Consider the following 26766-nt stretch of genomic DNA (forward strand, 5'->3'; position numbering starts at 1 on the left):
TCTGACGTTGTTGTCTTCTCTTGTCTTGTCTTCTCTTCTCTTGTCTTGTCGTCTTTTGTCTTGTCTTCTCTTCTCTAGCTGTCGAGGAAACAGGTGGTGACTCTTGGAAATACAGTCTACGGGTAAGTAAAGACACAGTCGCACAAACACACAAAGGAATAAACCTGTTATATCCTCATCTGAGAGGTGGGGAAACACAAACTCCACAAGCTGTCCTCCATATCTATGTTGAAGAGGCACCACTCCCTGATCATATTAACATACCTCTGTGTAATAACTATGAGCAAAATAACACACACACTGACATATCCACTGTTCTTGTGTATATATGTGGCAAATGGTGATGGGTGGTTATAACACAACAGACTTGCTATCATAAGGAAGAAAAACTCAACCTTTCCCACATAATATCATTGCAATAACTACACCATGGGCCTTTGACAGCATCTAAGAAAAGTGAGTAGAGGAAAGTTGTTTAAAAAACTCTGTCTGTCCCCTTTGTATAAAAGAGGATAAAACTGTGCGAGGTTGCCTGGACTAAAGTGGGGAAAAAAACAACAGAAGTTGATTTTTAAGTCTGTCCTTGAAACCATAAAAACGTAGATTAAAAGAACCATAACATCAGAAGATTCTATTTCAGTGGGACTGGTGTGAAACATATTGTCATATGTATTATTTTAGTGTGTGCTATGTTTTTAAAAAAAAAAAAAAAATGAAAAGCAGTATTTTATATGGCGGCCCCGAGCAGAGAGTATACATTGCAGCATCATAAAACAGTTAGTGGTCTCCAGGGCTTTAGAGCATCTCTCTGTGGCTGAGCCTAGTTAGTTGGCAGTGTCTTATCTTCAGCTGTTCTTCTGACTCACTACATAATCTCTTATCCAATGTCTTATTTTTTCAGTCTACACATCATTTTTCTTCCCGCTTTGTGCTGAGCCCCATTCTGTTTACTTTCATCACTCCAGATGACAAAGCTCTGCCTTCCTGTTTCTTTTGAACTACAAAAGAGCATTCAGACATTGAATCCTGAGGTCTTGCTGTAAAAGTTCACGTTCATTTAAAACCCACCGCAACAGAAACATGTGACATTACAGTCTATGAAAGCTAATTACTAATTAATGATTAAGATTTCTCTGATAGGTCAGCAATATATTTTTGATAAAATGCATCCACTGATAAACACTTTTAAAGGTATATATATATAAAGGTATATATATATATATATATACTATATATATAGTAGTTGCCCAACTAAAAGGGCTTTAATTATACATTGTAGAGTGGACTAAGAGTTTTAATCAGCATTGCGAATTTTTTTTTTTTTTTTTTTTTTAAGTTTTGGTTTCTCATACCTCTTCTCTCACTGGAGTACATACAGAAGGGTTACTGTAGGTCGCAGGGGATAGCTCATATTTTGTACTAAAGTAGCATCTTAATACACATACATTCCTGCATTTGTATGTCTTGATTACTCAGAGATCTGTCACTTTTCACTACAGTCCATGCCCTATTTTGACCTTAGTATCAGCACATCGTGGTGAAGGGATTTGCTCAGAATTGATGAAATGTCACTGTTCATCTATTCCTTCCATGATCACCAATTGCAATTGCTGATTATAGATGAGCTTCACCTACAGTATCAATATTACCACCTGTCTATATTTTCCCAACATAACAAGTGTTTTGTTTTTGTCTTAATCTCATCACGGTGGATTGGCTTTTTAGAAGTGTCATCTGACCTTTGACCTTTTGCCACCAGGGTGTAAATGTTACACCTACATGCTGTGAGATGTCACAAGCACACAGGGATACAGGATATAGCATGTCATCATAATGGGTTCAGTACACGTTCTCAGATTTCTTACACCTTTACTCAGTATTGATTGTTTTTGTGACATCTAAAACCAATAAACCACTGGGTGGTCTATCATTTCTCTGTTTGACGACACAAGCACAAAAATCCCCTGAAAATGTCACATTGACTTTCTATTGAACTGAGGCATTGTTGCCATTGTTTGTGTGTGTTTGTGCATGCCTACTTTAATTTGTGTTTATAGAGAGTATGCACTGATTTCCGTTTTACAATTTTAGAACTCACCACCCACCACCAACACTTAGTGCCCACCAAAACCACAGGTGGCTGCTATGATTGAACCAGGAGAAAAACAAAATCAATGACTGTGGTGGCTTCCATATACAATGAAAGCTTGTACGTTGCACACCATCTATTTTGCTATTTAATTGTCTTTCTTTTTGTCTGCTCTTCTCTCTTCTTCTATTCAGCCTTGTACTGAAGTATTGTTCCTGGATATCTTCCACAACTACAGCCAGACCCTGACGCCAGTGCTTCTGGATATGGTTCAGAATCTCCAGGGTCAGTTAAATGTCCATTCAAGAACAATTACATGCAAAATAAAACATGTTCTGCTCTTTTACTCAGCACACTTTTTATCACCCTTTCAATGGGGGAAAATGTATGCTAATTTGTCAGTTTATTAGGTACACCTAACTAAGAGTGATGCAGTCTAATGCAGCTCTGCAATAATTTTGGAGGATGTAGTTTATGGTGCTGTTGAATTTTATTGCTTTATACTGAGAGGTGTTTCTCATAGTTTTCCACCCCATTGATATCATAAAGATCCATTTTAAATCTATTTGATCTTACTTATACATTACTTATACATTTTAATGTTGTCTGAATGCATTCAAGTACCTTATGTAAAGCATTTTAAATTGCCTTTGTGTTTTAGAGATTCTATATAGAAAAAATTGCCTTACTTTGCATACGTTATGTCTCAGTTTCCCTGCAATACAAAATAGGCCTCAGTGCTCATGACATATTTTCCTTAATGGAATATAGTTTTGTTTTCTCAGAGGAAGTGATACATATTTTATATATCACAAAACAGCAAAGCATGTAGTTTAGTTCATGTTGCCTTCAGCAATCACAGTATATGTAACATGGAAGCCTTTTCATCACCCTCAAGTTCCCTTGTGACAACCTCCACCGAGTGGTCACACACACACATACACAAACCACACTGCTTCTTGTCTCCTGGTGGTTCTGGTAGCGCAGTCTTGTTCTCTCGCTTAGTTAGCAGCGCCATTGCTCAAATGGGTGGATTACAGGGTTTGCTTACAGCCTGGGTGCTTTCATTTTCAAGTGACAGAGTGGAAATTGGTTCAGTTGGAGCAAGGAAGAAGCCAGATTGGGTAATTCTATGGTTGAACGCAGTCAGCTATTGATTTTGAGATCTAAGTACACAACAAAGACTAATAGAGGGAGAAAGCAGACCAGTGAAATGGCTGAGACAAGACTGATATAGTGGAGTGAATGAAAATAGCAGCTGTGTTATGATTTGTTCACCTTAAATCCTCCAATTCTTTTTCATCATTGACAAACAGTATGAACATGGCTCAAACACACATCCTCCAAATGCAGTCTGTCTTGTCACTGAAATGAGACACAGTGTATGTATGTCTTTGCAGGCCCAACCAATGTGGAAGACCCTGTTCAGCTGCTAATGAAGGATGCAGGTGAGTTAAATGCTTCACTTTCTCCTGGTGGTTCAGTAACTATTATCATCTGGCAGGGGCATTAATGACATGTCTTTGAATCTCAAAGTCTGATATTGTTAACATTACTCTATCTTACTTATTCTCTATCTCCAGCACAAATTGTGAATGTTGGCAAATGAATTAAGACGACTACAGATGCACAATATTCACTGTTGTCAAAGTGTGAATAAAATAAGATTCAAAATATGAACTTTTAAGGCTGATCTCAAAAATTTCCATTAAAATGATAATTGTAACCATAGCTTCCTTTCTTTGGTTGCATTCACATAAGGTGACCCCTTCTTGCCATACTGCTCGCTCACTCTTTTCCTTTCCTTCTGGACTTAAAAGCCGTCCCCCCCCCTCTATCTCCTTGCAATATTTATAACTCTCTGGCAGGTTGGGGCTGCCGTTCGGGGGTTTGTTTATATGGCATACACAACTAAATCACAGACACTTGGGATTGCCTGCTAAGAGGGCCTATGTTAAAACTGGATGCCTGTAGAGATCTCAGCAGTCTGTTGACAGTGTTGATAAAATAACAGACATTACTAGATGATGAAGCTGTATTGTGGCAGCAGCAGCATCAGATAATTGTGTCTGTGAGAGCTAAAACCGGTTGAAGAGCAAAGAGGCACTTAATAACAGCATGTGTTGATTTCTTCACAAACAGAATAAATTAAATCATTGTAATAGCAATTATAATAGTGCTAATAATATTATAAACTGTGACATTAATTATACTTCTGCGAAAAGAGAATCTGTGTTTTCCAACCCAACATTGTATGCCTGAGCTTGCTTAAGTGAGCTGAAGAGAAACATGCACGTTAGTCCATCCTATGTGCTATAAATACATTTATTATATGTAAAAGACGGTGTTGTGTATTAACCATATTTGCTGTAAAAAAAATGACCACCTGCTGAGGCCATTGTTATAGCTGACAAATGCTGCTAACTGGCATTCAAAAGATATGAACCATCCTTGTAGCAGGGATATAATTGTTGTTACTCCAGACATCCATGAGGTGTTAACATACATTTTTTTTAGCCCCTCTATCTATTCCACCTTTGTTGTTTTAATACTGCATTGGCAGGGTGTTGACTGCCTCTTTCCAAAATATTGCACATTAGAACTGAGTTAATATATTTTATCAGCCATCTGAGATCTTTTTTTGGACCACTAAAACAATTGGAAACGTATGAACAACTCATATAAAGCAATGTTATAGACGAATAAATAAATAAACTTTACTCCAAAGGAAAGTTAAACTGTCAGTAATCAAAGCGCTAATAATAAGGAACCACACACTACAGAAGTCTCTTCCTATTCTTGCCATTTTTTCCTCTGCTTTTCTCTCTGTCTTTCAGATTCTTTTTTGCCATTTTGCCAAATGTATCACTTTTTAAATTTTGTTTGTGTTACTAATTAGTGTGAATGCTAAATCAACCGATGCATTGCCAAATTATGTACAATAAATGCTGTTAAAAATACGAACTAATAACAGTAAACATGTATTTCACTTGTATGATTTCTCCCCCTCTTTGTTTTCATTGTCTGCTGTTTTCATCTTCTATTGTTCTATTCTTTTTAGTGCCCTGTTCTACATTTTTGCCACTATTACTCCACTTTCTGTCTGAAGTGCCCCTTTTTATGCTTCTGTTATATCCCTGTTACTGATGTACTTGCCAGCAATGTACTGTGGCCAAATTTCTCCCCGTATTTTGTGATATGTTGACTATGGTGGGCATATTTATAGGACGGAATTATAGCAGATTCAGCTGAGTTTGTGAGTCTGTCACTGTTTTGTTGCAAGAGTTGAGCCTACATAAAAAATCTAATTAAAAACATTGAAATAATAAAACCTAACAAGCGAGGAATGGTGTAGTGTGATTAAAAATGATACCATGAAACTAGAAAATGTTTCAGTGACAATATCCAGTAACTTCCTTTTAAAACTAGCCAATAACATGAATGACTCCAGCTTTAGTGTTCTACAGCTCATTTTAGGACCATGAGGTTGTTTTGAATGGTCTGTACGTCCTTTTCTTGATAACTTTCTTCATAACTCAGACTGCTAATGTCCTTTTTGTGTTTTTCACATTTTAATCGACTGAATTATAACGATTTCCTGGTTCTTTTGTCTGCAGTATACAACGCAGTGGGACTGGCAGCCTATGAGCTGTTTGACAATGTGGACTTTGACCAGTGGTTCAAGAATCAGCTTCTTGGAGAGTTACAAGTCAGCCATCACAGGTATTGTGTGATGCATGTGAAGTGTACCGTTTCTGTTGAAAATTCAACTAATTTTTCTTAACATCTTTTATTCCTTTTCCTTCAACGTGGTATTCTACAGTATCATGAGTCACGCAAAGTAATGGATAATAATGATAAAACCATTTCCTATACACAAAACAATACAATGGATGAAAACACATGTGCTGGCGCTCTAATACCAGTGTTTCCCCTACAATAGTACTGGGAACAAGAACCCTTGCCAGGCCAAAAAATATTTTTTTTAAATGCCAAAAATGTGTCGTTGCCTGGGGAACTCCAGGTAGCGTAACTCCTTTTTTAAGGAATAGGGCAGTGCGTAAGCGAGTGAGTGGTTAAGCAAGAGAGCAAGCGTCAGAAAAATGATGATGGTGAATGCAAGCGGAGCAGAGGAAAAGGTTAGCAGTAAGTTGTAAATATGGCAGTAACTGTACAGTACAGATGTTAATAAATGCTGCAGCTTGTCAAGACTGAGAAAAGTCACGTCCGTTGTTTCCCCAACTGTTGGAAAAGTGAAGGGGGTTAGCTTCAAAGTTAGCAACAATGGGTTAGCCTAACCTGACGATGCTAAACAGGTGTGGCTGCTAACCACCCCCCCCACTGAATAGTATTAAACACTATTTGTGAAACTCATAATACTGTTTAATGTGAGTTTTTGGTTGGATATTGGTAGTGTATTGCATCACATTTCCCTCATAACCTCACATTGAAAAATAATAAGTTAACAAAATTATTCTCTAATCCAAAACACCACTATGGTTTCAAAAATTACTGCAGAGTTGAGTCACTTTCTGTCTGACAAAATCTCAACAAAAGTTGACTGTAATAGACTTCCCAAAGGAAGTTTTTATTGCTTTGGTAGTACTGGTGTTTGTATTGTTATCAAATTGAATTGCAATGTATTGTACAGGTGTATATAATTTCCTCTGGGATCTTTGTGTGCAATATTATATTTTTAATGCATCACTGTGACACAGGTGATGATACTTGTTTGCCACATTTTGCCATGCTTATGTCAAAGAGACTTAAACATACAATACACATACAAACATACAAAACAACAATAATACTGAATACTGAAGAAGCTAAGCAGTTCTTTTTAAATGGGTGTTTGTTTTACTGTATGTGAGCTCATTATCAGAAATTACTGGCGTCTTAAACTCAAACTAATCGACTATTAACCTCTGTCCAGCTATTGATTAGGATCAGCTGCACAGTCAATATATGCCAAAAGGCTCATAAGTAGTCTGATATCTTGTGGTCATATTCACTCAGTCGCTCTACAACAGCAGCACTCTTAACAGGCAAATGAAACGAGAGGAACAGTAGCACAACCTGAGAATCGACCTCGTCATGGCTCTGCTGACAGCTGGACGCAGTAACAATAAACAGTGTGCTGGGAGATACATTTAAAAAGTGATGGAAAAGAGGGAGAGTGGCTAGAGCTGTTGCGAGTGATATGAAGAACAAAGAAGCGCTCTGCTCACACAGACCCCAAGACAGTCAAAACAAAAAGCCAGCAGCACTCAAAAGGTCAGCCACTCAGGTCGATGCTGCTGACGTCAAAGTGCAGGCGTTCTGATGTCACAGTGACTCTGCTAGCACTCAGTGCAGGTGCAAGTAACCCCTCCACTTTCTACATGGGTCCTTATTTCTTTTTTCTTTTTTTTAGCCATAGTAGTGGCATGGCTCTAGGGATAGTATTGTCGCTTGAGCCTGGTTCTGTTTTTCTGCTGGATGACCCTGCGTGTTTTTTGCTGAAACTCTGTGTTGGCACTGCCGGACTGCGTCTTTTCATGTTAGTCTAACATGATGTCTTTCTGAACGCAGCCTTAGTCTTGTTTGATTCAGTTTCCCCGGATTTTCCTTTTGATATTCAAAGTTGTACTTGATTTTCTGTATTTGAACATGTGAGCTTATCAAAGCACAGTGTGAAATCACTAGTGATGTCAGTCTGTACTAATACAAACAAACATGTACACTAATAATCTCCTCTCCCCACCAACAGATGAAAAGTACAGAGAGACACTCACAGTGTAAGGGTCGTTATGTGTCAAATCAGACAGAATCCAGGAAAGTGGTTGCAGCACCATCTCAGATTTTGTTCAGAGTTTGACTATATAAAATTTGGGTCCCAAAACTAAAGCCTGTAAAATATTTCAATAAATGTTCAATTACAATGTTTTTTATAACTTTTTGGCCCTTGATATTTTTTTCTTTTTTACACTCTCAGAAACACCTTATCTGGGAAGCCATGTTTGGGCATTAATATCTTAAAGTATTGTTCATAGCCACACCAAACTTTGTAGGATGGAAGACAAACATGTTCTTAGTATGACTGAACCATTGAAAGTTTGTACTGCATGCCTATTGATTTTCTATAAGGCCCTTTGGAAAAAAGTGCAAAATTCCTAAACAAGAGTGATATGAGGGGTATTATAAACCCATTTTTTTGCACCCATATGGTATCTATCTTTTTTTTTTTTTCAAATACAATCTTTCACTAATTTTGCACCAATATTTGAGATCTCTACCACTAATACAAGACATGAAGAAATTATGAATAAAACAGGGCGAGGTAGCATTTTCCTCTCATTTTCACAGGACCAAAATGGTATGTATATGGGGTAGCTAGTATGAAGATAAAAATGTATGTGGAATTAGCTTAATGTATGGTCATTTAATGTACAAAGTGCCAATGTCCTTCCATGTTCCCCTCATAGATAAAGGCATTGTTTTCACTCTAGGAAAAAATGTCCATAATGAAGAAGCAGGGTCTTCTCTTATTATCTGTACTTGTGTGTGTCCCAGCCTCTGAAATATTGATTGAAGTAATGAAAATGACCAAAATATGCCACCAGGTCTTGTTTTATTCATAATATCTTCATGTCCATTGGTGGTAGAGACCTCAAATATTGGCACAAAATGAATAGAAGATTGTATTTGCAGAGAAAATAACGATTGATGTCATATTGGTTCGAAAATGTGGGTTTGTAGTACCCTTATTCACTCTTGTTTAGGAATTGTGCACTTTTTGTCCAAATCTAGGGCCTTATGAAAATAAAATGACATGCAGTACAGGCTTTTTAATGGTTTTGTCATACAGAACACGCTTGTTCTTCATTCTACAAAGTTTGGTGAGGCTAGGAACAATACTTGTCAAGATATAGGTGTTTTTGAGGCTAAAAAATTAATATGAGGGCTGAAAAAATATGAAACTATAGGATTTGAACAGAAATATTTTACAAGCCTTGGTTTTGGGACCCATTCATGATATAGACAAGGTCTGAACAAAATCTGAGTCGGTGCTGCAACAACCTTATCTGATTTGACATGGACTGACCTGTAAATGAATTTTGGAAAGTAGAAATGTAGCACAATAATAACTGATTATGAATCAAAATGAATTTTTTGGGTTGCTTTAAAAATAAAATACATGTGCTTTGTGGCTCATAATGAAGGAATGTTACAAAAATCTGTCTTTTTCATGTGTTTTTAATAGTTTTTAAATGACAGTAGAGTTCTGTGGCACACAGGCATGAGTGATTATAAAGCAGAGGCTACGCACTTAATTGTTTGTAGGATAAATTCATTGCTGGTTTTAGTGGAATTGTTCATCAAGCCTTATCCTGTCACTGTAAAAAAAATATATTTTTAAGACAACAGAGGTATTAGATAATCTGTTGCATTGTACAAGGGTTATTTTTTAACTTTTAGTAAAGCCAAGATGAGTTGTGTGAATTATAGCCGTTGAACTTTTCCCCTCACATTGATTTTTCTGTTCTGGGGTGCTGAATCAGACTGTCAGACTTTAGATGTTCCCAGAGTCTTTTGAAGAGGCCTCTTCAATAAGAATGTAGATTCAGCATGCATATTAAAGCATGGACGTTTTTGATGGTCTCCCTCACTGAGTGGAGTCTCTTCCTTCTGTAGCAATGAGAGGCTTGTGTTTTTTCTTCTTGTGCGTGCATGTGTGCATTTGCTTACGAACACATGCTTGAATGCTTGTTTGCCCAACTGTGCCTGTCCTCATGTTGTCAGTGTGTCATCAAATCCTGTCTCGATTCAGTACCTCATTCCCAACTGCCAGTGGACTGCATTAGTCATGAGAATAAACTTTCTCAGACATCTGAAAAGTCAGAAAATAAACCTGCAAGTCTAGTTTATAAAGCCACCACATAGAAAATCATTTCATCTCCAGTCACTGTCTCAAATAGGTAAACAGTAAGTCACATAAAGAGGAACTGTAGCTTATCATCAGCAGGGCTAGTATCATGTATATGTATTCATGGTTGTAACCTTATCTTACCAAAATTAAGTTATTATACATCAGTGCACCTTCACCCGGTAGCTTAGTTCATTTCTAAAGCAGCATATTTTCAGTGTCAGAACCCTTTAACACCTCATTGACCCTCCACATTCCATTCGCTCTAAAATGATCTGTATACACAGTCTTAGTTGATATGGTGGGCAAGTGTGCATGCTGGGGAATTGATCTGCACATTATTTACACATTTTCCACAGTCAGTGATCAGAATGATACAATTCAATTCCAGTTCATTACTGTGTTGGCCCACCTTTTTTAACAGCTATTACATTTTGTGGCAGAGACTTAAAAGGGACCTGTAGTGCCTTGGTATCAGAGCTCACCATGTACTCTTCAGGACTTTGTACAACTGCCTAAGGCTGATGGGTGGAGGTTCCTTTCTACAAATGCTGCTTTCAAGGTCATTCTAAACTAAATTCCATTCAGTAGGATTGATATCAGGGACTTGTCGGGACCAGGACATTAACTGTGAAATGGTAGATCTGTGATTACTTGTTATGGCCTTAGCCACCTCACCTATCTCATGTCACATGTCATCACCCCAATTTAAGTGTTTAAGTGCTTGTGCTGTATTACAGCCCCACCATTCTGCAGTACCGTATTGGTAACATGATTTGTTGTTAGATGTAGGGGATTTAATTACCACTAAGCCTTTCAACTGTACCATCTGCTAACCAGCCTACACATATATTGAATGCCAATACTTGTGTCCAGTACTTTGGTTTATGACCAAATACCTGCAAAACGAATGGACAAAACGGCTTCTTGTTAAATTAAATCTTGTTTTAATGTGGCACACAAGGTTGTTACAAAAATTTGTGTTGATCTGTTGACAGAGAAGAAAAGACCGGTTGTTCAGATTCTAAGGGTATATTTCAGCACCACTACTTTAGAGTATAGATTGCATCTAGGTCTTAAAGTACTACCAGTCTGCTCTAATACCAAATAAAAAAAAAGTCGTTTTAGGGTTACTTTTTGTCTCTGAATTTTAGTTTCGCAACATTGGGTAAAGAATAAGAGCAGTTAAAACATAGAAGTACCATGGCTGAAATATGTCCTCAACTCGGCATATATATGATATGAGAAGCAGAAGGACAATACCTGCATTGGCATCTGCCAGGAGCCACATTCAAAGCAGGTTTTCTGGCTGACACACTTTTTCTATAATTGTCTTCTTTGTCTGTAACTGTCGTCTGTCTTTGTGTCCTGCAACAATATGTGATTTTACACTCATAATACTGCCTGGTGCACATTTGTCAAAACCACGACAGCATTCCCACATCATGCTGTGTCGTCTACATTCTTTAGCCCTCTGGGTATTGGCTGTTGGAGCATTTAGTACAGCTTGTCTTCTTGATCGACATTACAAAGACACTAAACTAAATACATGCAAATGTATTTGGCATGTTATGGCTTGCTAATACTGTAAATGGCTAGACAGTCTACACTGCAAGTGTCTGGTCATACCTGCCCACAGCCTTGAGGAGAGAGAGGGGGGAAAAAAGAGAAAATGTCACCAACATCTGCTGTGGGTCTTGTGGGACCTGTGGGCCATAATGCCCCATGCAGACCTGTAGTTGGACAGCCAGTGAGACAATGACATAAACAAATGAACGTCCAGATGAGAAGCCAGGTGCTCTATGTGACATTAACTGTCTGTGGAGCCTCTATATTGACAAGCTGGTTGATGTCTAGGTGTCCTTAGTCTGGTGCTCAAGGGTGGAGTCTGCATATTAGACTGATAGACTGAGTCAAGGTAATTAATTCTTAGTAATATCGACCCGCACTTGACTGTGTCTGAAAAGTCAGCTATGTACAAGACAGATATGTGTTTACTTCTGTATTTGCAGATTTAGTAAACTTTGCTCTTCTGAGCTTTGGTGGTGCCTTTTTGCCTGTATGTTTCACTGATTTAACTTTAAGCTGTGCAAAAGTCTGTACTTATTATGAAGAAGAGAACGTCTAATTTTAATGACCATATTCATCAGCAAAACTATTGTGTGTGTGTGTGACTTACACCTGTGGCTGAGCCTCAGGTTGCCAGTAAGTTCCCTTGTATAAAAAAAAATTAAAAATAAAGTTGGTTGTTACCTTGTGGCATAATGACTTCACAAAAAAACATACTGAATGCACACTTATGTACTTATTGCTGCACACACTGAGATTTTGACTTTGCTTCCATTCTGCTGACATTTTCCTAGTTTAGGGGAATATGTTTTAAGAAAAACACCAAGCACCATTTCCAACTACCTAAGGCCTTCATGTGGTGCTTCTTCTGTTTTATATTCAGTGTGTTTACATGCGATTACAAAGCATTGGAATTGTCATGTTTCTGTCATAACCTCATTTTATAAACATCATATAAATTAGAAAGCCAGTTTCCTTAATAGAGTAAAATAATAGTTTTCAGACTGTGTGAGGAAACTCCCTCACAGTCCTTGGTAATAGCTATGTATAAATTATCAGTGCACAAATCATACCACTTATCTGCACATTTATGCACTCACTGCCGCACACACTGAGATTTTGTCTTGCTGTCAATCTCTTCCTCCTACCTCTGCCTCAGCCAAAACAGTAGTCATACCTGTGATGAATCGTAACATCTGAGTGTTCAGAGATGACAGCGAGTTATCACACACATACACACAAACAAGAAGAATATACGACTCCTACTTGGACACAACCAACGCCCGTAATATCACTCACACTGACATCTCTGAATAGCCAGAAGGAGCTTTTGTGTCACCTAGACAGACAGTGACACAGAGATACTGAGTGTGTTCCATCATTCTACTGTCAGACTTAACAGCATACAATACTGTGGAATACTGGCATTTTGACATTGCCTTTTGTAGCTTGACCTTTCATCTGGAGTTTTGTTAGAAAGGTCATGCTCACCCCTGGGTGACCAATAGATGCTCTAAAATGATTCTGTGCTCTGGTTCTCTTAAACTTCATTCCTTCTTTATGACTTGTTTTCGCCATCATGGATATATTTCTGTTTGTTTTTATCCTCCTAACAAAATTGACACAAGTAAAATGGTTGGAATATGAGCAAAAACAAAAGTCACAATTGGCTTTTATTGCTGAAGTATGTGCAAGCTAGTTTGCTGAATTAGAAATCTCACACAGCTGTGCCTATGAGTCATGACCCCTAATAAACTGTTGCCTGATTATAAATGTTGTCTGGTTGAGGTCTGCATTTTTGTGGTTTCCTTCCTTACAGTTATACTTATTTTAGTGTTATTTTCCTCTTGTATCCGCTCCCTTTGTGACTTGCAAGGTCTTTCACATGATGTTGACACCATTAAATAAACAGCCTTGTAATCCCAGTGAGTGCACTGACATTTGCACGCAGCACTGTAAGTAAAAGGCTACAATTAAGTGTTGATGTGGATTAAGCCGCATGAATACCTATCTGATAAACAAAATATTACACCCTGTTCGAACCACCTTTTTGACCCAATGCAAAAATACTATTCTAAGCAGACATTTTTGGTGCAAAGTAAATCACTGGTAGCACAGATGACATGGTAAAAATGAATGAAATAAATGTTTTTCATTAGTGGTATGATTTACGCACTGATAATAATTCGCTCAGACTGAAGGAGATACTTCACGCAGTCTGAAAACTATTACCTTATTTTATTAAGGAAACTGGCTTTCTCGTGTATATGATGTTTATATAATAAAAATATAATTTAGGAAAATGTCAGCAGAATAGAAGCAAAGAAAGAGTGTCTACTTGTTTGAGGAAAATGTGAAATTGGGATACTGCTTTTTTTTTATTTTCTATTTTTTGTACATGTTTTGTCCATGTGGGTATCCCATGTGTTTGCCAGAAGAATGAGCAGCATTGTGAAGTTATGTAGGAGGAGACAGTTGTAGTGTGGATGAGTCGTGTCTAACCTTGACCAGACTGATGGACAACTACTCCTGTCAACTTGCCTGTCCGTCTGCCTTTCCATGCTTTTCCTCCACTTTGCCAGCATACTGTTAAAGTCCGCGTAAAGCAATAATAAATATGTGCCCCGAGTTTGTCACACCACAGAAAAATGTGTTATTAACCACCCTGCCAAATTTGAATGATTAAACAAAGTCACCAGGTATATAAAATTAGGTTTCAAAATCGTGAAAAAATAAGCAGTATTCTGAGCTCTGAAACGCTGGCCCAACTGAGCAGCCTGTGAGTCAACAACGCTCCTACCAAACTCCTGTATAAAAATACACAATGTTAAAATAGGCCTTGTTTGTGGGTGTAAGACAAGCAACATGGATGATATTTTAAAAATAAAGTGATGTTAGGAGCCACTGTTTAATTCAGCACATATTTTGTAGGTAAATCTGGACTTGTTTCAGTAAAAATGTAACTTAAATGACTAGTTAACAAGCGAACCATCACCAGTCATTGGTATGTTATATTGTTGTTTTTTTTCAATGGACTTTGGTGTACCTAACATTACTCACTTATCTGCTGAAAAGAAGCTTCATTGTGGCTATTACCTTTGGAGCAATTGCCTCTCACAGTGCCTCATGCCACTTTTTGGTGAAGTGCTGCCCAGCAAATGCTCTCCCTGTGGCCGGGGACCTCCCATCCAGTGCTGAAGCTGAAGCTGTGGGTGGCAGCTACGCCACAGAGGCACCATTTCAGGCCCGTCCTAAAAGTCCTGAAAAGTCAGAAATGGTGAAAACAGTTTAACGCTCGAATTCCACAATTCAGTACTGCAAAGTTCAGTCTTTTCACGTGTTTTCAGCAATTATTTTTTAACATGTATAATGTGTTTAAAAAGAAATCTCTGATTTTCCTTTACATGGACTTTAATAGTCTCTCCAGCTCAAGAAGATAGTCTGTATCTGTCATTTGCAGACACACACAATTCTTGATATTGTATACAGAATTGGGAACACTAATCTTTTAGTCACTCCAACAAATGCCATGAAAGAATAATAAACATATGGATTATAATGTTGTCAGAAATAATGCTAACAATTGTCAGGATTTATTTTGTTTATGTTCAAATTTAAACTAGCATTAACATTCAAATATACTGTGTTTTGTTTTCTACTGCATATATAAAAAGGATGTTTAAAATACACCAGAATACACCAAATAGGGTCAGAGTCCTAGATTTTCCTTTGTATGAGTGTCAGTGTGACAGCAGATAATCATCTGTAATTTGATTATTTATTCGTGATGCCACTGAGTGTTATTGTGCTGGTGCCAAGCTGTTGTTTGGAACCTGATTATAGAGAGAGCTCTGGGAATGTGCCCATGGCCATTGTCCACTGGCACTGCCATCACCATCATGTTGGAACCATCCCATATGTTTCAGCCTCCATAAAAGCTTGTAGGAAATCAGAATGCTCTGGCTGCCTTTTGTTTTTCTTTAAAAGTAATTGGATGCTAGTTTATTCTCCTCGCATGCTCCACTGTTTCTTAGCAGTTTATCCCAGGAGTGTCAATGTGCCATCTTGTGTTTTGTATGATGATGAGAAATTAATTCCAAATGGCATTTAGCTTGATGTTGTTAGTGATGGTAATCTATAAGTAAAATCTTAGATTTCAAAATGCTTTTGGCAAATGTTTATTTGAAATATATTTGGAAATCATTCAAACCAATTTTCAAGTGACAAAACACACATCTGCTCACTCACACAAGCAAACTTCCATTCTCACACACACACACACACACACACACACACACACAGACATGCACACAGTGTTGTTTGCCATCTCCAAGTCTTGAGTCATGCTGTTGTTTAGTACCTTCTGGCTACTGGCCCAGTCTTCGGTCTCTGGATCCCTGTGGATATTTGACAAGAAGCCAACAAGACTGTCACCCCCCCCAACCCCATCCTTTATTCTCTCATGTCTCCATTCCTTGATCCCTCCATCCGCTCATTTCTGTCAAGGCGGTCCTTAGACACAATGTCTGCTTTGGATACTAACAGAGGTAGATGCTGAGAGACACTTCTTGCCTGCCTGACTCAATTGTTGAAAAACCATCACTTCCCAACATGCAGTGCCTCACATTTGGCACATGCAGTGTGGGACATTTTAATTCATATCACACACTACTAGGGGTGTGAATCTTTGGGAATCTCACGATTCGATTCTCGATTCAAAACTGATTCTTAATTAAATGAGTAGAAAATGGGGCACAATTTTCAGTCTCTTGCTCCAGTATACTGTGTGCCAAAACATTCACTAGTGTCCATATTCCTCTAAAGTCCTATATGAAACATAACTGGCAATTAGGATAAATGGTCAGCAGCCTTTTTGTTTTAAAAAGTTAACTGCATTAATTAATGTATGTATTCATTTTTAAGCATCTGCATTAATGAATAAATTAATTAATTTGAACACATCTTACAGTCTCCTGCCTGTATGAGAATACCAACATGAGGAGAAGGCAAAGTGCTCTGCTGTGTTGTTATTAATGTCATGTCTCCAGCAATGGAGAGCGGCCTCTCTGTTGCACTGTTAGCTCTGGAGAAAGCCATCATTGTACAAGACGCTGAGCAGGTTCAGGGTTTTTGAGGTGATACAGACTGAACACCAAATTATTTTCTTCACCTCAGAGTTGGTTTAAGTTGTGTAAGTGCTGCAGTGTGTGTTGATCAGTCAGTCTCGTTTGTTACTGCTACTGTCTCTGGGTGATGGCGTAGAAAGTTCACAATATACTTAATGTTCATCCTGCAAAGGTAATTATTTAGTCATTAAATCAAAAAATGCTTGCAACCGCTGTCTTTTGATGAACTACAAGAGAACTCTATTGTGTGTGTGTGCTGTAGACTGTCCGGGTGCTGCACTGCCCACGCAGTTGATTTCTGCATTTTTTTGTTCTGTCAACATCACATTATTAACTAACATTTAGAATTTTTGACATTTGTGAGTCAATGCAGAATCGTCCATGTCTGCATCACGATGCAACTTTGAATCAAGGAATTTCCACACCTCTAATTTTTTTCATCACTTTAGTTTTCTAAATAGGATATTTCCTTTATTTAGTTTTTCTCATTCACTGGTCCCATGTCCCTTTTTTTTCTCCTGATTGCATGCATTAATTTCAGCAAATACATACATATACACACTCATTCTTGACGCTTTCTTCACCTGGTTCTCTGTTTTTCTCTCAATTTCTCCACGGGGTTGTGTTTGGAGCGTGTTTTATGTGTAACAAATCTTACCGCCGTGTTTTCCAATATCCTGTGTAACAGAGCCTCTATCTCTCTGGGGACTCTAATCTAGCGCCATGCACACAGAAAAAGACACAAGCAGAGTGTGAGTTAAATTAGACATAGCCGTGGATCCGAATACGTGTTATAAAGGGACGGTGATATGGCCCTTCTCCCCAGAGCACAAATTACGCTGCATTCCCCGCATTCGTAAGCCACTGATAAAAGAGTAAAAAAAAAATTTCATCATTTGAGTAGCTGGCCCAAGTGTTGTTATGGATCCGTAAGTGCTATAGCTACATTGTGCTGATAAGATTAGAAAGCCATTGGTTTCATTTCTTCAAAATATGATATGGATAAAGATTGCAGAGAAGAAGTCTCTTAAGTTTTTTCTCTCCAAACAACTAACTCCTCTCCTCTCTCCTCTAGGTACAAGTTAATTCGCCGACGAGTCATCTGGCTAATAGGACAGTGGATCTCTGTCAAGTTCAAATCTGACCTTCGGCCTTTACTCTACGAGGTCATCCTCAGTCTCATGCAGGATCCTGACTTGGTGGTAAGGCAGATACAGACACAAAGTCAAGTTTATTTTTTTTTCCTTTTTGACTGCTTATTATGACTGTGGATAATCAGCTTCCCCAGAAAACACTTCCCCAGATTCGTAATGACTGAAATGGGCCATTAGAGAAAGTGCACAGTCAGCCACACAAACAGCTATTATGCTGCCACATTTCTACAAACAAAGCCAAACACTGTTAGTGAAGTTTTTATCATCTGATTTCTCAACACGCTATTTAAGATTTTCTAATTTCTTAATCTAGTTTTGATTAGAAAACTAAACCTTTTATTCACACATTGATGTTTTTATTCATCCGTGGCCTTGGTAAACTCCTTTGTTATCCTATTTTGGGAAAATATTATTATGCCACAGTCATCCTCAATTCAAATTACATTTCTTGCCTCATGAGTTGTGCATTTGATGTGTTATTTGAACATAATTTATAGAATAGGAATGTGAAAAATTCTATCCATTATTTATAATGCAATTCATGATAATCTCACCATTAGAAAACCAACCCTGATGAAAGACTGGGTTCAGTCTCTCTGCTTTACTTCAAGTCCATCTTTTTGTGCAGGAACTTTTTAATGTGTGTTTATTTGCATCCCTCCTGCCATGTTTAACTAAAGATAAAATGTAATTAGGATTATAATGTAATTATCATTATAATAAGAGGCATAAGGCAGAGCCCACGCAAACTCTATGCTCTGACAATATTAATGCCATGGAAGGAAGTCTAATCTCTAACATTTGTGCAGCACTCTAATAATAGTTGCATGTCCCCTGCTATATGAAATGTATGATGCATCATTCATTTTGGGTGGACCCAGAGAATTTTAGCAAATCTTAAAAAATATTTTAATAGTTACTGATTAGTTTTCTGTCGATCAATTAATCAACTAATCGTTTCAGGTCTAGATTATTCCATGAAATACATTTGGCATTGTTTTTTCCAAATCTTACTTAATTACTTAATCTTAATTATTAGCCAGCTACAGTTTTAATATGAAAAACTAGATTTAGTAGATTCAGGTCACACTGCTTTCATAATCCAGTGCTGTAAATTGGAATTTGCTTCAAGGTTTACGAGGGAGAATGATGGCTCTTACAGTTTCAATGGTCTTTCTTCACACCAGCTTGCTGTTACATCACTTCCCAGCTGATCAATCATGTTGTGACTCCTCATCAATATTGTCTGGGCCAATTAGAGCCTTTTGGGTGGAATTAATTATTGATCATAAACTTTTAATGGGCTAATGGAGAAAACTGCCCTCTATCAATCAGTCCAATTGCTTATCAATATCTCTATTGCTATTCTTTGGTCCTTGTTGTTCAGATGGAAAGTGAATCACTCATGATAACGGTTATATTTATCTCTGACATTTCAGTTTCTGTACTTCTCTGAAAAGAGTAATCGACATGAGAGAGTCTTATTGATTTGTTCCTATGAGCACAGTTCAGCTCAGCCACTTAGCTTGTAGCTTTATTGTCTTACTTGCTTTATTGTCTTATGAGGTGTTTTTTTTTAAACAAGACAAGTGGGGAACATGAGAGGCAGAAATCATCTTTATTATGTAGTCCTAATAAACAGTTGTTATTGCAAAGGTTTATATTAGATTTGATATATTATAGATAGATATATCAAAAGTTAAAAGATAATAATTTAAATGACATAAACTAAGGATTAGAATAACTTTTAGGACTATTTTAAGAAACATATTGAAGGACTAACCAGATATCCCCAGGAAGATCATTTCAGAGCTCAGCAACTTTTATAATGAAAGCACAGTCACCCATTGTAAAACACAATTTTACAACTGATTTATATGGTTACAAAATTTCAGTTTCTTATCAAAGATGATGCTAATATTTTATATTTAATGTGTTAGAGAAGTGTAGATATATATATTTTTTTCTTTTTGGCAATGTTACACACTGGGAGCTTTGAAAGCAAAACAAAGACATACGTGCACAGTTTATTGGCACCTGTCAATGAGACGCGTCAATGAGCTTAATCACAGATCACAGATGCCTGTTGCTTACAGCCTTCCATTGTGCCACATATTCCTCTCCCCATTTCCTCCAATACATTCTCCTCTTCTCTCTAACAGCTGCATTCTTCTCTGATATTTACTCACAGATTCTGAGTAAAGGCTAAAAATAACATCGGTGGCAAGTTTAACTCCTTCTGTTTTCAGGTTATTTGCATTCCCAGTAGGAGGTAATAATGTTTTCTATATGTCGTTAAGCCAGCTTTGACGACATCAAGCTGTGACGTTTCAGTCAACAGTTTGTCCTATTTCTGTTCACTTTTCCTCAACTGCAGGAGGGCTTAGAAGCATTGTAAATATGGATTTGTGCTACATGGCTATAATCCCACTCAGTCATGTCTTGGTTACTCTACAAGAAATGCACTGTACCAACTGACATCAGTTTTGAACCACAAATAATTACTGGCATTGAAGATTATAACCTGACAGTAAGGAGAGAACATAGCAAATATGTATTTATGCCTTTCTTAGGACCAAAATTTGTCTCAGGTATCCATATTATATCAAGTGACTTTTTTCAATGCAAAATGTAAATATATGTCATCAGTATAACTCGTACAGTTAGAGTAAAATGATACATCATATGAGAGATACAAGTAAATCTAAAAAAAAAACTAATCATTAATCTGCTGCTCTCTATGTCCAGTGATTTCAGTGATAGCGGCTGCTTCAATTTCTGTAAAGTATTGTTGTTTATCAGTCGAATGGTAATTCCCAGATACTACTTGTTTATTGCTTTTGTTTTTGCTTGGTGATTGGTGTCTATGAGGCCACAATGGAACTTTGACCCAATCCTGGGGTGTTTTAGGCGATATGATCTGTCTTAAATTTATCACAGGTACAGCTAACAACTGCTATTAATTTATACCAAGTATCAGTTGAGCACTGGAATTATTTCTCTAAAGGAGGGGAGTGGGCATTCATGGTAGTTTACACATGGCAGTTTACATGCATGCAGTTTGGCTGGAAGCAGCAGCATCAGTGATTTCCTGTACCGTTACTTTTTTTTGGATCTGGTGTTGCTTTTTATTACGTAGTTGCCAAGTTGAAGCTTTTCCATGTCGTTTGTAGATTCATTGAGTTGGGTAAATGTAATTTTTACTGATTAAACTTTTAATCACTTTTAAATTCAGTTTGAACCTGCTGTTTTTAGCATCCCTCAAAGACAGTTTGAGACTGAATAATAATGTGAAGCAAATGTTTTGACCGAATCATTGTCAGACACTATGTTTGTGTGTTTATGAGACCCATCTGAGTATTTCACTAAGCAGTCTACTATCTTTTGCGCTTTGCAGTAAAATTGAAATGCAGTTTCTCTCATTAGTGTTTGAATTGCCAACAAGGCCAGTGCTGATGGCGACTGATGGGCCTCGTTCATCAACATACTCCTTTTGTTGCTTGTTAATATATGCAGCATTACTAAAACATTATTCTGTATTTTATCATCTTGCAGACACAGGGGGTGGATTTGTAATCTCTAAATCCAACTACTGCATGTCTTAAATTCAACTTAAAGCAATTTCAAATCTTGATTATGAGTTCTACAGTGGTTTTAACTTATCTTCACGTTTTGAACATAGGATCAGTCTTTGAAATTCTTGTAAATGGAGGACAGCTACACCAGCTTGTCTGTTTTTAAATCTATTTAATACATTCACAATGACATGGAATAGCTTTCATGTCTTTCTGATTGAATCTGGCAATTTTCTGTCATGCTGTTCTTAGAGAGAAGATTAAATTTTGTGTCTGCCTTGTTGTGACCACCATAACTCCACAGCTTGTTAAATATTTGATAGAAAGGAGATGATTTAGATAATTTCATTAATGTTAATATGACAAATGTTGTCTTTTTAGTGACTCGATTTCATGCTGTGTTCCATGGAACAGTGGTTATATTTTTATTTTTGGTCTCCAGATATTCCAATTAATTCACCACAAGGGAAATTGATGCTATTGTTGCATTTGTTAAATATTGATGACATACACTCCTTAAACAAAACCATCATAAATCATGCTTATTGCAGTACCATAGACAGAAAGCATAATTGCAGCTTCAAAATCTGTTTGTTTCTTAGTGTTTCAAAAACACTAAACATATATATATATATATATATATCGATCAGCCACAACATAAAAACCACCTGCATAATATTGTATAGGTCCCCCTTGTGCCACCAAAATAGCTCTGACCCATCAAGGCAGGGACTCCACAGGACCTCTGAGGGTGTCCTCTGGTATCTGGCAGCCCCTTGTCAGCAGCAGATCCTTTAAATCCTGTAAGTTGAGAGGCAGGGCCTCCATGGATCTGACTTGTTTTTCCAGCACATCCCACAGATGCTCAATCAGATTGAGATCTGGGGAATTTGGAAGCCAAGCCAACACCTTGAACTCTTTGTCATGTTCCTCAAACCATTCCTGAACAATTTTGTGGTGTGGCAGGGCCACTGCCCTCAGGGAAAACCGTTGTCATGAAGGGGTGTACTTGGTCTGCAACAGTGTTTAGGTAGGTGGTACGTGTCAAAGTAACATCCACATGATTGCCAGGACTCAAGGTTTCCCAGCAAACCATTGCCCAGAGCATCACACTGCCCCTGGCAACTTGCCTTCTTCCCATAGTGCATCTTGTTGCCATCTCTTCCCCAGGTAAATGACGCTCACGCACCCGGCCATCCACATGATGTAAAAGACCACGTTTCATTGCTCCTTGATCCAGTTCTGATGTTCACATGCCCATTGTAGGCACTTTTGGTGGCGGACAGTGGTCAGCATGGGCCATGGGTCATAGAAAATATAAATGTCAGCGTGTAGTTTAAAGCTCGAAGGGTAACTTTGCTGTTATCATCCTCTGCAGCAGTGACAGGTCTACACCAAAGATAGGGAAGTTGTTTTTGTGGGAGGCTTTATGAAATCGGGCTGCTTATTAATTCAAAATCTGGAAAATACACCAGCCAGTGAAGTGTGATGCTACTGGGCTTATGCTTTGGATTTTATGCACAAAAACATAAGCATGGTGCAAAATAAGTAACTTCCAGAAAGCTGACTTACCTTTGAAGTGAATTGATTGGCATGAAAAGTATAAAAAGTAGAGAGTATAAAAAGAGAAACTCCAACTACTTCAGTTGAGACGGTTTGTGTTTTTCGAAAAGACTCCATCACAAATATGGATATATTAATCATTCATGGACTGAAAAATAAAATATTTAACTAACACATTTTCTTCCTACAAATGTATGCAGTCATCCAAAGTTACATAATAGAAGTCCACATTTTACCATATTAAAAGATATGAAATCATGCACATAGAGAAAATAAGGATCGATCTGTTTTATTGTTCCAGTTAGTATTACAGCTGATGTGTTACGCTATACAGCTAACTAATATGGGTAAAATGTACACAGAAGGTAGCTTTTTTTAGTGCCACATGCTGTGGTTAGTACATAGAGGAACACAGGCCAAAACTGTTTTATTTAAAGTATGATTGCTGCAATCAAGACTGTAAAAATTGTGTGTTTCTACAATAAGTTATCCAAATGAACTCTAACTTATAACTGAAGACCTCAAAGAAGTTTCCCAAACTCTTATCTCTGGACTCATATTATTGGCTTAAGCAAAGCTCGTTCACTTTAACTCATTCATTAGATCTTAAGACTGAAGAAATAATGTAGCTGTAGCACAGGAGGTTATTTAATCTAAAAATACATTACAAAGCTCGCAAAAACATAGCTTCAATAGTTTTGATAGTATTTGTCTGCAACACTGCTGATACAGACACACACTCAAACACCCTTCTTGACCCTATTGAGACTCATGCCTGTTGTACTTTCAATGTGTTGTGAAATTGTTGAGAGCAAAGACCAGCTGTAATTGAGTTCTCAGTCACTCACCTTTCTCTTCACTCGTTTGCCTTCTTTAATCTTCTCCCCTCTATCTGATCACTCCATCACTCTGACAATGCTAGATTACACTGCCAGAGTAAGGGACCGCTTCGCTATATAACAGAGGACAGCCTCATTTTAATTTGCTATAGACACACTCGGAGAGTGTTCAGTTATGAAAAGCTTTTCTTATACCGAGAGCTAGTTGTAGTCTTTATGAGACTTTCATTATAGGAAAATGTAATTTGTTTGTGTGTTGTTCTGTTGCTGCATGTGTAGATGTGGCAGTCTTTTTCTGTTTATGTTTATCATCTCTAAATTTCTTTTGCGCTGTTCATTTTTACTAGCCGTGCTAGTGGCAAGACTCTAGGGATGGCGGTGTTGATCTGTCTGTCTGACGGTTGGTTGATCAGTCCAACACTTAAGTCCAGACTGAAAAAGCTCAACAACTACTAGATATAGGCTATTGCTATGATTTGAATTTGGTAGAGATATCCATAGTGCATAGAGGATTAATCCTAATGACTGGTCCTCTGAATTTTCCCCCTAGCACCAACAGCAGGTGCTAGGGGGCGTTTTCACGTATCCTGTAAAATAAATGAAAAGTCAATGGAACCGTGAATGTCTAAGATTCTAAGTTGATAGCACCGCCATGAGGTTGACATTTGCGGTTTTTAGTGAAATGTCTTGACAACTTTTGGATGTATTTCCTTTTCATCTAGCACCATCATCAGATCAGGTTGAATGTGCCCAATATTTTGGTTATGAGCAAATTCCTGCAAACTAATGACATTCCCATCAGCCTCAGTTGTACTTTGTGCGTAATGCTAATTAACAGATGTTAGCATGCTAACATGTACTAATGTGAACTAAGATGGTGAACACGGTGAACATTAACTGATGCGTAACATCAGCATGTTAGTCTTGTCATTGTGAGCATGTTAATATTAGCATTTAGTTCAAAGCTCTCTGTGCCCAAGTGCAAGTCACAGAGCTGCCAGCATGGCTGTAGACTCTTAGTCTTGTTCTTAGCTTAGTTCACTACAAAAACTATGTCTTCACACTACAGCCTTGATTAGTTAACAATTTGGAAAAAAAATGTGAAACATTAAATACTTTTCATAATGTACTGTGTGCTTATGTTTTTTGTTTTTTGTTCCCCCCCCCCCACAGGTACGGATTGAGACAGCAACAACTCTGAAGCTCAATATCCTTCCCATACTGATATTATTTCTCAGGCATGGTTGTAACAACTGAATTGGTAATGCTATTATTACTATACTTGCTATTTAAGCCTCACTGCATCTAACAGGATCCAAGCTTTTTGGTCCTTAGTTATGCCAGGGTAACTGAAAATTGTTTATTTAGAGCAAGCTGCTGAACTGCTTGCGTACCTCCTTTTATTCAGTTTTATTTCATCCTTAACTCTGCACCACCTGTTGATGACTTTGAGTTCCGGACGGAACAGTTCCTCCCAGTGAGTACATTTTTCACTTCTGTTGAAATTATGTTCTTTTAATTCAGTCAAGATAAAATCTAAATTTCACAATAATCAATGATTAAATTAGCTTCTTCAGATGTCAATTTTCCAATTTTCTAACTCTCTAACTCTCTACACTCTGTACAGTACCTCGAGTCTATCTTTGGGCTGCTCTTCCAGTTGTTGCAGCAGGTGACAGAGTGTGACACTAAAATGCAGGTGCTCCATGTCATCTCCTGTGTTATCGAGAGAGTAAACATCCAGGTGAGATTTGAGATGTCAAACAAGGAAGTGCTTATTTCATATCACTTATACCACTGATTTATTCATATCAGTTATTTTAAGTGAAGTTGAGACAAGCTCAGAAATGTCTTTGAAGGAGTCCCTGTGTTGGATTTCTGGGAAGATGTATTTTGCTGCTGAAGAGTAGCGCTGGTACTCACTGATTCTGACTCTGCAGGGAACTTGTGAAGCTGTGAAGAAAAAAACAAAACAAAACATTGTAACACAGATATAAAACATCTGTCTCCCTGTACAAGCCGCAGACCACCAAGGTGAAACAACCATCTGTCTTCAAAAGATAGCTGTACATTAAAGATTTTCACTTTCTTGAGACACTGGCACTGGCGAAGCGTCCAATTCTTGACTTTTGTAAATTGCAAGGCCTCAGGCAGCTGTTACTCTGATGTCTACTCTCATGTAACATGATGATACAGTTTCCCCTCTGCCGCCGTAGTGGTTTTGTGGCCATATGGATTTTATTATTTTTTTTAGTATCCAATAAGTTGCTCTAATCCACTTAACTGCCAATCCTTAAAAAATTGACCCTATTCTTGACACCCCCCAAGGCTTTTTCAGATCCGTTAAAAGCACCTTCCCTTAAACGATCCCTTGACATAAATCTGTCACAGAAATGGCTTTCATCCTTGTGAACTGTCAGTCTGGTTAAGTCCTCCCCAGTCCCTGACCCTGGCTAAACTTTTAGAGTCAGTGGAAGTCACATTAATATTCTAACCTTTCTCACAAGGGATTTTGAAGCCACAAAGAGAGGCAGGAGCTGAGAAAACTATGCAGTGAAACCATGAGTGCAGCTTCAGTTGAAATGAACATGATGACAGATATGAGATTTTTCTCTTTTTGCTGTCAGTCTCACAGGTGTCATCCTAGGCTGGTTTGTGGGCCTGTTTTTGTCACTTTTTATCAATCGCCTCAAGGCAATATGTCGTGTTTCTTTTTTACTGTTCCCTGTACTCCTAGCCAGCTCCTTATATTGGTGTAATCGAGCAAAAAATCCCAATATGGTGTCTGCAGCCCAGCCACATAGTCGCTACAGGGAATACAAAAGGTTAGCACAAGTCTGCACAAGGAAAATGACAGAATACTTTTCAAAGTACGTAATTCAGTGCCATGCTTGCTAGGATGTCAGGGGAGTGTTAAGAGTTGGGTGGCTACGCAGCAACTGCAC

At 37.9% G+C, this 26766-nt stretch overlaps 1 protein-coding gene across 1 annotated transcript in view; it reads left to right on the top strand.

The window, feature by feature from the left end:
- ipo11 (importin 11) overlaps positions 1 to 26766 on the top strand; it is a 126384-nt gene that overhangs the window by 31440 nt on the left and 68178 nt on the right. Inside the window, exons 12-19 of the mRNA XM_067612685.1 lie at positions 79 to 122; positions 2284 to 2374; positions 3490 to 3537; positions 5707 to 5812; positions 17766 to 17892; positions 24995 to 25028; positions 25258 to 25298; positions 25449 to 25565. Of these exons, the coding sequence (XP_067468786.1) occupies positions 79 to 122; positions 2284 to 2374; positions 3490 to 3537; positions 5707 to 5812; positions 17766 to 17892; positions 24995 to 25028; positions 25258 to 25298; positions 25449 to 25565 (608 nt within the window). The remainder of the gene's footprint in view (positions 1 to 78; positions 123 to 2283; positions 2375 to 3489; positions 3538 to 5706; positions 5813 to 17765; positions 17893 to 24994; positions 25029 to 25257; positions 25299 to 25448; positions 25566 to 26766) is intronic.

Source organism: Thunnus thynnus, chromosome 2 (genome assembly GCF_963924715.1).
Source record: "Thunnus thynnus chromosome 2, fThuThy2.1, whole genome shotgun sequence".
Taxonomy (NCBI): Eukaryota; Metazoa; Chordata; class Actinopteri; order Scombriformes; family Scombridae; genus Thunnus; species Thunnus thynnus.